At 40.1% G+C, this 15994-nt stretch overlaps 2 protein-coding genes across 4 annotated transcripts; one reads left to right on the forward strand and one right to left on the reverse strand.

Annotated features, from left to right (window-relative positions):
• LOC102713471 (homeobox-leucine zipper protein HOX2-like) lies at positions 1–1540 on the forward strand. The gene is made up of 2 exons (XM_006656556.3): positions 1–501; positions 626–1540. Exons 1-2 carry the CDS (start codon positions 97–99, stop codon positions 1109–1111), a joined length of 891 nt encoding a protein of 296 aa, XP_006656619.1. The 5' UTR covers positions 1–96; the 3' UTR covers positions 1112–1540.
• Positions 1541–2389: 849 nt separating this feature from the next.
• LOC102722964 (U-box domain-containing protein 35) lies at positions 2390–8141 on the reverse strand. 3 transcript variants are annotated; one of them, XM_006655710.2, is made up of 10 exons: positions 8055–8141; positions 7446–7696; positions 6505–6626; positions 6300–6418; positions 5264–5460; positions 4652–4971; positions 4465–4566; positions 3943–4359; positions 3066–3818; positions 2390–2951 (listed from the first exon to the last, which is right to left on the reverse strand). In XM_006655710.2, the coding sequence occupies exons 2-10, from the start codon at positions 7648–7650 to the stop codon at positions 2772–2774; spliced, it is 2415 nt and encodes an 804-aa protein (XP_006655773.1). In that variant the 5' UTR covers positions 7651–7696; positions 8055–8141; the 3' UTR covers positions 2390–2771. The 3 variants fall into 3 exon arrangements, with proteins under 3 accessions (XP_006655773.1, XP_040381156.1, XP_040381157.1); XM_040525222.1 differs by lacking the exon at positions 8055–8141 and adding an exon at positions 7903–7983; XM_040525223.1 differs by lacking the exon at positions 8055–8141 and having other exon boundaries at positions 7446–7736.
• Between the last annotated feature and the right edge of the window lie 7853 nt (positions 8142–15994).

The raw sequence follows: 15994 nt of genomic DNA on the forward strand, positions 1-15994 counted from the left end.
CCTCCACCTCGTCTCCTCTATTTAAAGCTTCCACCCTCCCACTCATCTCCGACCATCTCCATCTCCACCTCGTCGCCGATCCATCGCTCGCCAGCCATGATGCAGCGCACCATGGATCTGGGCCTCAGCCTCGGCCTCGGCCTCGCCTCTCAGGGCAGCCTCTCCTCCTCCACCACCACCACCACCTCCTCGCCCCCCGGCTGGGCCGCCGCGCTCAGCTCCATCGTCGGCGACGTGAGGCGGGAGGCGGCGCAGGCTGCGGCGGTGGTTGGGACTGGGGGTGGGGGTGAGGAGTACGGACAGGGGAGGGCGTCCACGTCGCCGGACAGCGCGGCGGCGCTGTCGAGCGCGAGCGGGAAGAGGGAGCTCGAGCGGTCGGGATCCGGGGTCGACGACGACGACGGCGCGGATGGCGCCGGCGGGCGGAAGAAGCTGCGGCTGTCCAAGGACCAGGCTGCCGTGCTCGAGGAGTGCTTCAAGACGCACTCCACTCTCAACCCGGTAAGCGCCCGCCTCCCCTCCCTCTCTCGGTTTACTTCCTTTCCGGCCATGATCCATCTAGAGGTGTTCGTCCGGCCATGGCGGGAGCTGATCGGCGGTTATGGTGGTGGTGTTCTTGTTGCAGAAGCAGAAGGTGGCGCTGGCGAACCGGCTCGGGCTCCGGCCACGGCAGGTGGAGGTGTGGTTCCAGAACCGCCGCGCCAGGACCAAGCTGAAGCAGACGGAGGTGGACTGCGAGTACCTCAAGCGCTGGTGCGAGCGCCTCGCCGACGAGAACAAGCGCCTCGAGAAGGAGCTCGCCGAGCTCAGGGCGCTCAAGGCGGCGCCCTCGCCGGCTTCCTCTCTCCAGCCATCCTCCGCCGCCGCCACGCTCACCATGTGCCCATCCTGCCGCCGCGTCGCCACCGCCGGCGCGCCGCCGCCTAACCACCAACAATGCCACCCCAAATCTAACACCACCACCACCTCCTCCTCCCCCGCCACCGCCGCCGCCATCGCCGGCGCCAACGTGCTGCCCAGCCACTGCCAGTTCTTCCCGGCCGCCGCCGACCGGACCAGCCAGAGCACGTGGAACGCCGCCGCGCCGCTTGTCACCAGAGAGCTCTTCTAGAATCGACCAATCCATCCGTCCTCGCCATGACAACTTGGAAAGGATCAAGCTTGATCGGTCAGACAGAGTTTTTACTAGGTGGTGATTTGGTTAATTAATTAATCAATTAATTAGTTAATCAATCAAGAGGAGGAGGAGGTGATTAATTGCCCTTGGTTTGGTACCTAATTAGTAATTAGCATCAGTAGTAGTAGCAGCAAATTTGGTTTGGATTAATTCAGTTGGATTTCTTACTACGACGACGACGATGATGATGAACAAAGGAACAAAGCAACAAAAAATGGCTGTCTGCTTTTTCTTGGACGGCATGTACCAATTCACCAAACCTGTTGGTTGGTGGATTAACAGCTTGATTGGTATATTGTTGTACTAGTACCACTAATTGATTGATCGATGAAAAAAGTTAATGAAATCTTTCACTTCATCTCTTTTCATATTCTTCAGCAACAAGAGTATTATCTGGAGCAATGTCCATTGATCAATCAATCAGATCGTACTATGTGTTCCTTCTTTTCTGCTGCAATGTTTGCAGGTGACCTAACATTTTGAGACTTCTTTAATCTCAAGGATATCTTTCTAACAGTGACACCTGATGAAAGTTGGTGATGTTGATCCACATTTCATCACAATACTACTTATTCAGTTTCTTTCTGGGATGGAAAAAAAAGGACAAATGATTATTGATAAAATATGTTGCAAGATTAACTTAGTCATGATCTTTAATAAAAAAAAAAGGTAATCTTCAGACAGGTGACAGGTTAAAGTCATGGTCATCAGATCTTTAGGAGATGATGATGTGATTAGATTATAATCCTCCCCTGATTAGTTTTTTTTCCCACCTGGGCCAAGTTGTTTTCAACCGACAATTGTATCTTTACGCGATTCGAAGAGATCAAAGTTAATTGAAAGTTTGCTTCCAGCTTTTCAGCTCTCTGCTCTCTCTCACAACAACTTGCAAGATCAATCAATGGAAGAGGGAGAGCTAACCTAACTCTCATCATGGCAAAGATGAGATAGGTAGCTGCATAAAACAGCAGCAGCTTATTTCGCCTATTGACTTTCCTGTCTTCTGAAAAAGCTATCTGCTTTGCAAATGAGACTGAGCCAGTGCTTCATTCATCATTATGTCCTGCTTTGCAATGCAGATTGCTGTAAGGTCCACTGATTTTCATGAGATATATCATTAATAGCTGAGATTATCTTAGTTGCTTGCAAGCTCTGCTTTTTCCCTGAGGAATAGACAGCCCAACAGTATACAACAATGACAAACTGACAGCATAGAACAACTCTCTGCAAGCTTCATATTAGTTTTTCATTAAGTTGTCCTACATTCAGGTCAAATGTTGAGAGATCACTAATTACAAGCTTACAACACATTATTACAAATGGCAAAGGGGAAAAAAATAATTGTTACCTTCACTAGGACAGTGAAGTGGAATGCCTGCCTATGAGCTAGGAAATAATTTCTATATTTTGATAAAGCTGCACAACTTGAACCTCTTTATGAACACCACTTATCTTTTTTTTTCTTTTTTGAGCAAACATGAATACTACTTCTACACTAGATCTGCCAAAACTTTACATTTTGAAAAGAAAAGAATTCATCAACTGCAAGATTGCCAACATTGTGGAGGATGCAACCCAGAATGTGCATCAGCTGCTAGCCCTTTGATCTCCAGTCCATGATTGCAGAACGAAGGGAGTGATTGGGTATCAGGTTCTTGTGGGGCAATCGCAGATTTGTCATAGGGGACTTGTCATTCATACTAAGCCACAGCTCGATTGCCTTACGGTCATATGTGTAACCATCTGATGCAACGTATGGATCAACCATCACTTCCTGAAACATCAGTAAGAACACATCAGTAAAGTTCCTTTGATTCTCTCTTTCAAAAAAGATAAAAGTAAAGTTACTGTCAGACTGTCACTACTATGACAAGTGAGGATTCCACACCTGAAGTATGGGGCAAATGAAGTGACTTGGAGGTGGTGTCTGGCCATGAAGAGCCATTTCTCTGGCCTTGGCTGCAACATCCTTCAGTCTCTCCAGTGCCGGAAGAACATGATCACTCAAGTCGGGACGGTCTCTGCGCCTCATTTCAGCACACTTGAGGGCTAGGACAGCCAATTCCTGTGCCTCTTTCTGAGGCCACTGCCCAGCAGATGCATCCAGAATGTCCAAAAAGTGTCCCTCTTCTAGTGCAGTCTCCACAACATGAGCAATTCCCATTGGTGACTTCGCTGTCAGCAATTGCAATATCACTATCCCTAGCGCGTACACATCGGACTTCATGGAGACCACACCAGTTCTCTGGTACTCTGGATCTATGTAACAGAAAGTGCCCACTGGGGCAGTGTTCTTGATCATTGTGGACAGGTATTGATCCATACTAGGAAGCAAAGTTGATAAGCCTACATCACCTATCTTGCTAACCAAGTTCCTGTCAAGTAGTATGTTTGCAGGCTTCAGATCCCGGTGTATGATAGGCTCTGGTTTGGAACTGTGAAGGAACATAAGAGCAGTGGCAACCTCCCAAGCAATTCTTAAACGGTCGAACCAGGTCAAGGACGGCGTATTATTTCTCCGTTGTAGCATGTCATCCAAACTACCATTTTCCATGTATTCATAGACCAAGCAACCATGTTCAGGGCATGCACCTAGCATCAGGAGCAAGTGAGGGTGCCGGATTTTACCTAGGACCTCAAGCTGAAAAAAAAAAGATGAGTTGCACCATTTAGATTGAAAATGTTATGATAAGTTGAATAAGGATGATCAGAAACAGTGTACTGAACAGCTAAGAACATGAGTGTTGGGGAGAAAGTGGTAGTACCTCCTGTTGTAATTGCTGAGTTCCACAGCCTTCCGGGGAGTTCAAAACTTTTACTGCTGCAACTGTATGATGAAACTTAGCCTTGTAGACTGTGCCATATGATCCCTTGCCAATCATAAGATCAACAGAGAATGATGAAGTCGATGCTTGTATCTCCTCCCAGGTATACCTATTATACTCATCAAAACACCGCCCAAAAATCCTCTCTTCTGTCTTATTCTCATCACCTTCCTGAATATCATTATTCTGTTTTGCTTCCCTTTCAGCACTATCACTTTTGAATTGATCCTCTCTTCTGGCAACTTCCTGTTGTTCTCTCTCTTTTTTCCTTATCAATCTCCTTACCTTTTCTTCTGTCAGTTCACTCTCTTTAAGCTTAATTTCATCCTCAATGTCCTGGATGCCCAACTTATGTAACTAATAGCAAAGATTCAACAGGAAACAGTTATAACTTGTAGGCTATGCCCAAATTTATTCTACTTTGGATAGCTCCTACTCCTAACATTAAAAATTAAAACTTACTTTCTGACTGGCATCAAATGATTCATTCTGAGCTATCTCATTAAGCTTCTGAAGATGCCGTAGTTTAACCCTCAGCCTGTCAATCTCAAGCTTTAGATACTCCTGCTTAACAGAAGAAGACACATCTGGGTATGAGAAACATGTTGGAAATTTGATTCATGTATATTTTCTTGAATGGATTCGATACCTGGTCATGAGAATGTTTCAGATTTGTTGCGATGTCCGAAACAGATGCCTGGTCAGAGTTATCAAATGAATGATCTCTATTGAAGCTCTTATAGATAGACTTCCCACTGCTGCTACTACTGAACTGTGCTTCTGAATTCACCGAGTGCGAACTTGTCAGGACTGTATCATCATGGTAGGAGATTTCAGTCCTACCACTGCCTGAAGGGCTACCTGTCCTGTTATATAATTTGTTCATGTTTGCCAGTGCTTGGTCACGCTGAGATGACAGAGATGACTGGTGGAATGTCACATTTGCTGACCCATACGTGTCTCCCCATTCTGCAGAATACAGCATATTCAATATAGAGAAAAAAAACACAAGATGATCAAATACACAAATATTACGGCATCTAATTAAATTCATTAAATAGTCTAGGGTGCTAATTATGCTATAAATCGGATATTAATTTCCGTGTTACACCAATATTCTTCCATTGAATTTTAAAAGTGCAAATATCAAGTACGTGAACTGATGAATCTCAAAACATGCAAACGAACTCTTCATTGACATCGTTCAATTAAAAGTTGTAGCAACAAACACACATGACAAAACATGCAGATTTTCTGTTACCTGAGGGTACACTGGATGCAAGGCTTCTAGAGCTAGGGGATGAAACAGTTGAAGAAGATATGGATTCAGGTGCTTCAACATTATCAGATGTAGCTGAGTGAACAGATGATAGTTTTCCTTTTGAGACAACGTATGCTGTGCAGAAGCTTGGAATGCACTCACAGATTCTCGATGCAGTCTTACTTCCTTTGTGTTTCCTGAAAGAATAATAAAAAGTGTTAGCAATGTGCCCAACATTGTAGGTATATATAAAGCACATGTTCTAAATCTATATTGTACATGCTGCGAATTCTCAAAATCATAAGAGTTAAAAGGTTTAGCCATTTAGGACATACATAATGATGACCATTTTAAGATTGTCATCAAAATGTTCTGGATGTACTATTGCCTTGAACAAAAAGTTTATGTGAAAAAACTGAACTTTTATTACTAGTGGCTACAATATGTAAGGACTCAGTACTAACAGAAACTTTTATTGCAGTACTCTTTTTGGTAGATAGTTAAATGATAATTACAAACATTGTTAAAGGTAGAAATTAGAATCAAAACATATCAGCCCCTGCAGTAACCAATGCCTTTTTTTTGCAGTCGAATTCTTCAGTTTGGGTTGTTTGTCCAATTTCATTATTGACAAATCATGCAATCAAGTAGTTGCATTGCACACCTCAATGGTAGGCCGTTAGCTGGGGTATTAAATGAGAAAGCATGGCCATTGTACCAAAACTTAACTTAGTTTATGATTTCTTATGATAGACAAGCTATCAACCTAAAAGTTAATCACATTTGCATATGTTAGGGTCTTTTCAGAAAGTAATAAGTAAGAATTAGGAAGGTTCCTGATGGATTAATAAATGTAAATAGATATATCGTTGTTGATTCTGATTTTTTTAATCAGAAGACAATTTTTTAGCACCTGGCCTACAATTTGCAGTTAAAAATGTTTTGCAAGCATTTTCAGTGGTCATAGGTTGGCACTATATTTGGTAATATAATAAATGTTCAGATGGATTATGAAATATCAGGGACTAGGATTTACCTTCGGAATATGCTGCTAGAAGAACCTAAAACTAACTTAGAGACGTTGAATTTGTTGATTTCTTCGCTTAAAGCTGTAGGAACATCATCAGATTCGAGTAGAACAGCTTCAGCCTCTACCTGTACATCAGATAGAGTAAAGATGCTATTTTAGTCACCGGTTCCACAAACTGCAAGTAGCACACTTAGAGGATTATGTAGGGCACCTTTCTCTGAGCACACATCTTCTTGTAAGGAAGTAGCATATTGTTCGCTTGCCATTCCACATCTTTCCTGTATGCAGTTGCTACGTCTTCTCGCACTTGTGTGATTGGAATGAAATTTCCCACTTACAAAGGAGACGGGAGAAAAAAATAATAGGTCAGTATTAAAATTTTCAAATAGTAATAACAAGAAAAAAATACACCCCCTAAATACAAATTATCCTCAACTGGTACACATAAGTTATGGAATTCGTACTCAGACACCTATTATTGCAGCACACTAAACCCTATAGTTGGTAGTCGGTAGTTGTGACATTACAATCACAACTTTGTTCATAGATGATTGGATGGTACTATTGGGCAGATCTAGATCCATTATTGAAAGTCTGAAACTGATAAAAATCACTTCAATTTCCTGCCTCCCTGTTCTATTGAAGCTAGGAGTATATCCTCAATGGCATGAAAGGATACCACATAGATACCTTGGGTACAGAGCGTCAAACATTTATCTTTACACTAGTTGCACAAGAATGAAATATTTCTTTATCATCCATTAGTCCCTTCTTGCAAATCAGAAGTTTCTTTCTTAAAAAAAATCAAGAGCTCAAGTTTTACACTCATCAACCGGGTTGGTAGGCAGGCAACAATGACAATGTGCATTGTATTTGGCCAGTCTCTGCAGCTTTTCGAAACAAATTCCACATTTGGTGCAATGACCAAGTAAAACCTCTAATTATAATTCACCTCTCTAATCTATCAAATGACACCTCCTCCAATTGAAACTTCCTAAACAACAATATATTTCCCCTCTTTGATAAAACAGAAAAAACTCATCACAGAGACTAGTATTCTCCATTTCTTTTTATCTCTGAAGACTGCAAGAACTGAAGCTTGTTCAGACAATCAATCAAGAGAGGTAGTATGGAGGGAAAAAAAATTCTCACTTGGAGTGGGCACCATCTTGATGATCGGGCGGACATGCAAGATCCGGAAGAGGACCCTCCCCTCGGGCACGAACTTGTCGAGCGCCCACTTGAGGGCGTGCCTGCTGCTCTTGCTCCCGTTCACCGCAATCGCCACTGTGCTCACGCTCGGAGCCTCCATTTCCAACCCATCCTCCCCGGCGCCCGCGGCCTCCTGGATCTCCATCCCCCCCTACGGCCGTCGATTCTTGTTTCCTCCTCCTGACTAATCACTGTTCCAAGAAAACAACCACAGGATTAGAAACAAAAGCAAATCAGCTCCTAGTTTTTCCCCCCTCCTTGCCCCCGTCCAAGATTCTTCCCCCAATCTCTCGCAACACAATGCACAAACAGTCCCGAGAAATATTAGAAACGCAAATGATATCCCCGTTAAAAAAAAATAAGCCATGATCCATTTGGCAAGGCAAAGAGAACGAACCCAAAAAAACACACCACGACAAGAACAGTTCAGAAACCACAGAGGCGCCAAGAAAACCCCCCCAAAGGCGACAACTTTGAGCCAAGATTGACGTTTCTGACGAAGCAAGAACTCGCTGGGCCAGAAAGATTCAGTTGCCCATACGTACGCACCTTGGAGCCATTGCCATGGAGGAGAGGAGAGGAGAATGACGACGAGAGGGGAGAAGACTGGAGCCCAAGGCGGCGGGTAGAGAGGAGTCAAGCTGCAGATGCCGACATGGACGGGGCGCCTCCAGTTAAATCAGTTGGAAGGTAGTAGCAGTAATAATTGCAAGAGAAAGAAATTGTGTGTACAAGATTAAAAATACACGTTACATTAGTTCTTTCTTGGATAGTGACACACTACATTAGTGCTATGCACACAGACAAATCTACCAGTAGACAGTTGAGTTATCAAATGGGTTGTTTCATGTAAAAAAGTTTGAGGGTGGGTTTTGGGTTTTCATTTGCATGCTTCTCAAACAACTAAAAATGTGTTTTTGGTAAAAAAAATATTCTGTGTAAAACTTTCTGAAATACTTTTACAGAATAAATTTCTCAACTTTGTAGGAGTCAATGGACTTGTTTACATCCAGAAATATCTATCATGAAAATTAGACAATCCATTAATTCATTATGTTTTCAGTGTGGCTAAGTGTGACAAGTAAAAATAGAGTGTAGAACTATTTTCCACAACAGCAATTGTGCACATGAAAAAAAACATGGTTTTTCAACATATGTTGGTTTAAAAAATTGTTGTTATGCATCAAAATGTCGTGAAAAGTCAGCAGGTATTATTTATATTTTCATTTCAGAAGTGAAATAGATTACTAAGCTTCATTTCCATATCTATTAAGAAAATGTCGTACTTAAAGAACACATAGCATTCTTTTGCACTGTTACAGTGCATACTAGTACTCGACTTTTACGTGCATGCTTTTTAAACAGTTAAATTGTGTGTTTGCGAAAAAAATTATATATAATTTCATCATTCGCCAATTTAGAGTGATCTTTTTTACTTTGTGCTAATTAATTTTATCATTTATACCATAAAATAACTATCAAACAACTAGATTATCTTTTATCTTTTATCATAACAAAACACAACATATAATATAGCTGTACAACAACAGTAATCGCTATCTCCATATATTATTGTTGACACAGTGATATGATAATATAAACAATAAGTACAATACCACTTGACAACTCATATTTGAGTCGATCACCTAATATGGTTCAAACCAGTTTTAGGTGTTTAATGTCATCAAACGAATCAAAATGTGAGTTCACAAAGAGAAATAGACAACCAACCGTTGTACACTGTAGGGATTAGGGACACAATTTTTTCAAACAAAAAACTTGTTTTTTTTAAGCTAGAGGACTGTCAATAGATGATTCCATTTGCATGGAACATGAAGTGACTGGTCACTGATGCAGGGTTGGTGAATAATGCATGTGGTTAGAAAGGTTTTTTTAGGTGTCATTGGGATGCTGGGGTTTCAGGAGTTCTTGACCTTGGCTCCACAAGGGAGCAAGTCAATAGTGTTAGGTGGCAAATCATGACGAATCTAGGGTATTTTGTTATGGTTAGGCTACCTTAACGACCTTCAGCGAAACACATGATTAAATTTTTTGGGTAATAAAATAACACTAAAAATAAGAAAGATTAGTGTATCTCAACACTAATGACACCGGTGAGCCAATTTTATAGCTTTGTCCCTTAGTAAATAAAGTATGAATCTTGTTGCTTGCAAAAGCTTGTTTTGATACACAAGGTAATTTGGTAATTTGTTGTGAAATAATTTACTATTTTTCTACGTGCAAACTATATAACTAAACATAAAACATACAATTTCTTCGTGTCAAACAAATTCCCCCCCCCCCCACACCCACACCCACAATAGACTATAATTTTGGATTGTGCTCTATATATACAACACGAAAACACTAGTTGTTCTCGCTACAACATGAGTTTTTAGTATTGTCAGACTTCCTGAATTGACTCATAAGTCTTATTTTGCTCGGGGAATTCCCGTGTGACCATAGCATTGCTCAACATGAGCACGAGATGATATGATTAGCAAGTTGGGTTTATTCAAGCAACTGCTTTGACCAGGATGGCATCTCTATCACTTCCAAGAGAACACCAATCAATCAATTTATAAATTCATGGTCCAAGCTGGATGTGAACACGAGCGAGATTGCAGAAATTTCTTCACATGGGAACAGACAGAAACAGGATCGGCAGAAATACCTTGCTCGATGCAATTGCTTCGAAAAAACACCTGTGATTCTGAATGTGGCAAGAGACATTTTGACCTGATTGCGATCGATCTGAAGGTCGCTGCCATGGCCAGTTCATCGCTTCAGCTTACATTCTCTTCTGGTCCTATTTACTGGATCATACTCCTGGGAGTAGACGAGTAGTCTTACGTGAATTGTCTCATCTTTGTAAGCTTAATTAGGTTGAACCTGTGAGGTTGTGACGTATAACCGAGTAACCGATGGACTTTGAATCACATAATATACTATTATGTTGAATATCATCACGACCACTGATACATGGTCTTATATATTCTCCTACGGACCTATATATCAGCGACTATAATATCATTGTCATAATGATAGAGAAAAATAGATAACGGATAACACATAAAACGCTACGATTAATATTTATGTACGCAACTAAAATAATTTTGTACAGATGTCTATGATTAAATGCTACGAAAATGTTACATTTCCCCAAACGAGTAACCAGCCATCACTAGAGATAAAATTTTAAAGTCGATTGATTTTAACATATATCCTCATCTTTTTGCTTTTGCTTTTGCTTATAAGACAAAATTTAAAATTTTAATATTAAATTTAGAGTTGATTTTGCGGTTTTTTCTCACCGAGTGATTGCCTCTAAATACGAGGCTATTAACTTTTCTAGAGGTTGTCCATAACAATATATCTCTATAGTATGAAAATGGATTTCCAAACTGTCTTTTTAATTTTTTAACATAAAACTAGATCGAACTCCATGATTTTTTTTCTCGAGGCACACCTCACAAATAAAAGAGGACGGTCCCTTTATTCTGTATGTTATGTTGATACTCCGTACATAAACATCTCTTATAACATTTAATTTGGACACACATAAATTTCATTAGCACTAATCCATTCTCCTTAATTGAGATGATCTTCTGGCTCATTAAATTTTCATGTTGCATCTTGGTGCCTTGCATGCATGGCTGCATGCCTGAAACGGTCAGGGCAGTTGCAGTTGCAACTGTCAAGTGAATGGACGGGCGGCGGCGTAACCGTAGCCGGACATATGGCATGCGGACAAGGGGTTGGTCTCGCGCCAACCCACCAGTAATTTTTATTATTCTTTTAATTTTTTCAATTTTAAACTAAACTTCTTCAAAATTTATTTACATAAATCTCTGTGACATGTCATTCTATCTCACATGGTCAGATAATATTATTATACCATGAGCAGTTGACATATAAGTATTTTTATATATGACCAAATAACGCTATCACGGAAGAAGAACATCATCCAAACGAGGGGTGACAGACGTAACGAAAAGATTCAGATCTAGAAATTTGTTCTATAGTTTTAAAATTAACAAATAAAAAGGTATAAAAAATTATGTAAAAAGTTCCCCGCTGGTGGATCCGAGCAAATGGCGCTGTATGGGCCAGATTTTTGTTGGGCCGTACGCGGGTGGGTGAGTAGTTGAAGAACGTGGGCCAGATTAAACTCGTTTCACTGCCTTATGGGGCCCACCCAACCACATCGCACAAAAAAGTTTTTTTTTTCCAAAACATCTTAAAACACTATGCACGCCCACCCTCGTAAATATATACACGCATATCTTACTTCTACTTAGACTGCGTTTAGTTGCCAAAAATTTTTAGAAGATAAGCCATATCAATACGTACAGTTACATATTTGAAGTATTAAACATAATCTAATTATAAAATAAATTTCAGATTCTGTCTGGAAACCACGATGCGAATCTTTTGAGTCTAATTAATCTGTCATTAGCACATGTTGGTTACTGTAGCACTTATGGCTAATCATGTACTAATTAGTTTAAAAGATTCATCTCATGATTTTCCCTATAACCGCGTAATTAGTTTTAATGTTTATGTATATTTAATGCTTCATTGAGATGTCCAAAGATTCGATATGATGTTTTTGGTAAAAGTTTTTGGAACTAAACATGGTCTTAGTATCTGCAGTTTGACCATATCGGGAGATTGATGAAATCACCATAAATAACAAGCTATTAATGAATACATCATCCACCATAAACAAATAATTAGATACAAAAGACATATAAGTACGGTTTGGAATAACTTCTAAAAATTCTATATGAAACTGAAGCTGCGAAAAGCTCCCCAAACAATACATGGAGCGTTTGGAGAAAAGAAATAGGTAATAAATATGAAGCCACATGAATTTCATAAGCACCGACATAGACCAACGCTCATGGTTTTAGTTCACTTTTTTTAAAAATAAATTAAGACATATACCAATATACACCATGTGAAAGTAAAGTATTATTGTGCCCCCACTAAACTGGTAGCCTTTTGATTAGACACCAACCCTCCAAATTTCTGTGGAAGGACAGAATAATGCGATCGACATAATGAGAGAAAAGAAATAATATAGGGTTCCATGCACATAATTAATGCTCTAGCTCTCAACTTTTCTTTTCCTTTTTTCTTCCAATCTACCAAAAGTGCAGTACATATTTATACGCTTCACTATTTAATTAGCACTGGCCGGGCTGCTGGGGTTGCAGGTGGATAATTTTGTTATGACAGGATTCTGTCAGCATCTTTGAGATTAATTCTTTTGTTTTTTTGCTGGGAAGGAAACAATTGGAACTTTCTTAGATAATTGTATACGCTTTGGTAGTTTGGCTGATTTGGACATTGGAGAAGCTAACACGTTCTCTAACTGCCCCAAAAACACTTCAATGAGATACAAAAAAATTCACTGGTTTTTCGCTCGATCATTTTCATTCCTCTCGATCCAGGAAATATATATGGCTCATCGTACGACATATTATAAACAAATAATCTATAAATAAATTTTTTATACACATGTTCTTGACGATCTAAAAATAAGCTATAATAAAAAAACTCTAAAATAAACTTCAAATTAAAAATTAAAAATTCAAATTTTAGCTTATAAAAATAATCATAAGCAAAAATACATGGCCGATTGCCCATGATGATTTTCCAACAACACCCTGATACCACTTATAAGACCACATTCGGTAAGAGGGTGATAAGTTAACTTAATAGATTAGTATATGATTAATTAATTATTAAAAATATAATAATAATATGAATTTTTTTAAAGCGGCTTTCTTATAGAAATTTTTTTAAAAAATACACCATTTAATCGTTCGGGAGTTTTGTTAACTTTCCCTCTTAGCGATCGCGGCCTAAGAGATGGTAGGGGAGATTTTACTGTACTGGCACCGTGTGGATCTGTCGGATCACTGATATGTTTTCTAATATAGGGTAGTACCGTGTATCACAAAGGTGCTCTCGAGAAATTCGTATAATTAGAACATTGTAAAAGAATTGTAATATATGATTTGGTAATTTGGCTGGTCTGGACATTGGAGCTAGTTGGCATGTCCTCTGACTGTCCAAGTACAATTGAAAGATGAGAGAATTTCCTTGGTTTTTCAATCCATCCTTTTATTCTACACCAACCTGGCCTATATACAGTTTCTAGTAGGGAACAATAATGGCAGTTAGAAAAAGAGAAAAATTATGGCAGGTACCTGCTAATGATGTATGCTCTCTGAACTTGATTTGTTTTAGCTAATATGCACATATCATCACTTCAGCATTAATTCATGTGGATATATAACTTTGACATTATGGATTCTGACAACTTCTATAAGATTATGCAGCAGCTTTATTGGTTGAGAAGGAAACAAAAAACAACATTTATTTGACCTGGCATCATCTTGCTGGATGCTGGCAATTCTGCAAGTTCTTCAGGAAAATTCAGAAAGAAACCATTGGTACGACCAGGAGCTCCAAATCGTTCACAGAAAGAAATGAACGAACGAATCATCATCACAAGCTGAAGAACAAAGGAACTCGTTTCACTTTGTTCCTCTGATTAATAGTACTGGTTCTTCGATCATCCCATACATGGAGCTGAATAAAACTTAATTTCAGCCTAATTAAAAAGGCTAACCCCATATATACAAAAATATTACATATATACAGACATAGGTAATTACGTATACATGTATATGCTTGGATTTGGATGGAATCAAAATCGAAACAAAAAAACTGAAGATAAGAGAGCAAAAGATTCAGAAAAAAGCGTCCTTTCTTGAAGAACTAAAACCAACTTATCAGGATGCAGAAATATACAGAAAAAGAACAAGACGAAGACGAAAATAGCAGGGAACAATTTACAGGTTTCTGACGATCAATCAATCAGGCGATGACGGTGGCGGAGTCGAGGCGGTCGAGGCGGCTCCACACCTCGCCGAACGTCGGTGGCCTCCGCCGGCTCCGGCCGCAGGCGACGACGAGCATGATCCGCTGCAGCTCCTGCACGAGCCTCACCATCCGCCGCATCGGCGCCAGCAGCAGCGTGAACGGCAGCAGCCAGATGCCCACCTCCAGGATCAGCATCACCGATCAAACAATCGGTCTCTCTCTCCTTCCTCCTCTTTCTTGGATGATTTCTTGCTTAATCTCTTTCTTGGCCACTGCAAACTACTTGAGCTTGCTACGATGGTGAGATGATCTAGCAGACAAGAACCTTTCAATTCTGCTAGCTTCCAACAACCAAAGTATGCTGCTTGCTGCATATATGATTGATTGATCACTGTTTATCTCGAATTCTCCCCTGATTCATCTCCTCTCTCTCTCTCTCTCTCTCCTTGTAAATAAGAAATGTATTGTCGTGTCGATGACTAAGTAGCTAGGCTAGCTAATGGCTGGGCAAATGCATGATTGGCAGGTTGGCCCCAGTTGGCCACACACCATAGTCTCCACGTAGGCGCCCCATGAACACACTCCACCAGATTCTCTCGGAGATAATAAATCCTCACCAAATGGATAGGTTTAGTTTATTATATATATGTGGAGCCATTATTTAGTGGTTGTTGCGAGCTTAATTGTCAGCTAATTAATAAAAATGGAGAGTAATAATGGTGGCCGTGAGCTTCTTGTGACGTGCTCTACCTTTGCTTGGCTTGGAGGATTTGATACGCCTAATTTGGTCGCTTTTTTTCTTTTTTGTTGGTTGTGTTTTGGGACGGTTTGATTTCTACCATGTTTCTGTCTATATGCACCGACGACGACGTTCTTGTAGGCTCCACTCCACCTGGAGTGCTGCTATTAGCTCAATACATTGCGTGTGCGAAATTAATTAGTCAGGTGATTCGCTGACGTGTGTCGCTGACGTGGTCTAATATAAGTTATTTACATGAAATTTTAGGTCCTTTCATACGTACCTATGTATCAAATATTAGGTATACTAAATTTTACGCTAAAAAATATAACAGGAACCATATCTACACAAGCATGAGAAGTTGACGAAGCAAGCAAGAAACTGTCTTAAGGTAAGCAAAGTGAGACTTAAAGTTTATGCGCATCCTCTCGTAAGATGAACTTTTGATATTTTTAACAGTTATTTCTCCAATGGGTTAAAACTCATTTTTAAATTCCCACTGAACACATCAATTTTATAGGATTTGTTTTTCGATAAAGAAGAAATTGGCACCAAGTGTATACCTAGTTGCTGTTGCTGAATGTTCCAACCAAATAGGCACATGGGATATGATAAGTACTAGACAGTAGAAACATGGAGTAACGTTGTGTATATCTACAGGGCAACGTGGACAGGTGTGAAGTATCAATCAGACAAAGGCTCCAATAATTCAGGCACCATGACACTGCAACACCTCCCTGGTCGCCTGAAACAAATTAACCAGTCCAAATCTTTTTTTTTTTTTGAAAAACCAAGTCCAAATCTTGTCCCTCATGAGGCTGCAGCTTCTCCTCAACCAGTTGTGATAATT

The sequence above is a fragment of the Oryza brachyantha genome, chromosome 6 (assembly GCF_000231095.2).
Source record: "Oryza brachyantha chromosome 6, ObraRS2, whole genome shotgun sequence".
NCBI classification, from domain to species: Eukaryota; Viridiplantae; Streptophyta; class Magnoliopsida; order Poales; family Poaceae; genus Oryza; species Oryza brachyantha.

Coding starts and splice junctions, on each gene's coding strand:
- LOC102713471 (XM_006656556.3), top strand. CDS start 97: ATGATGCAGCGCACCATGGATCTGGGCCTCAGCCTCGGCCTCGGCCTC. Junction 502..625: donor CGCACTCCACTCTCAACCCG/GTAAGCGCCCGC, acceptor TTCTTGTTGCAG/AAGCAGAAGGTGGCGCTGGC.
- LOC102722964 (XM_006655710.2), bottom strand. CDS start 7,650: ATGGAGATCCAGGAGGCCGCGGGCGCCGGGGAGGATGGGTTGGAAATG. Junction 4,972..5,263: donor TGCATCCAGTGTACCCTCAG/GTAACAGAAAAT, acceptor TGTATTCTGCAG/AATGGGGAGACACGTATGGG. Junction 3,819..3,942: donor CTCAGCAATTACAACAGGAG/GTACTACCACTT, acceptor TTTTTTTTTCAG/CTTGAGGTCCTAGGTAAAAT.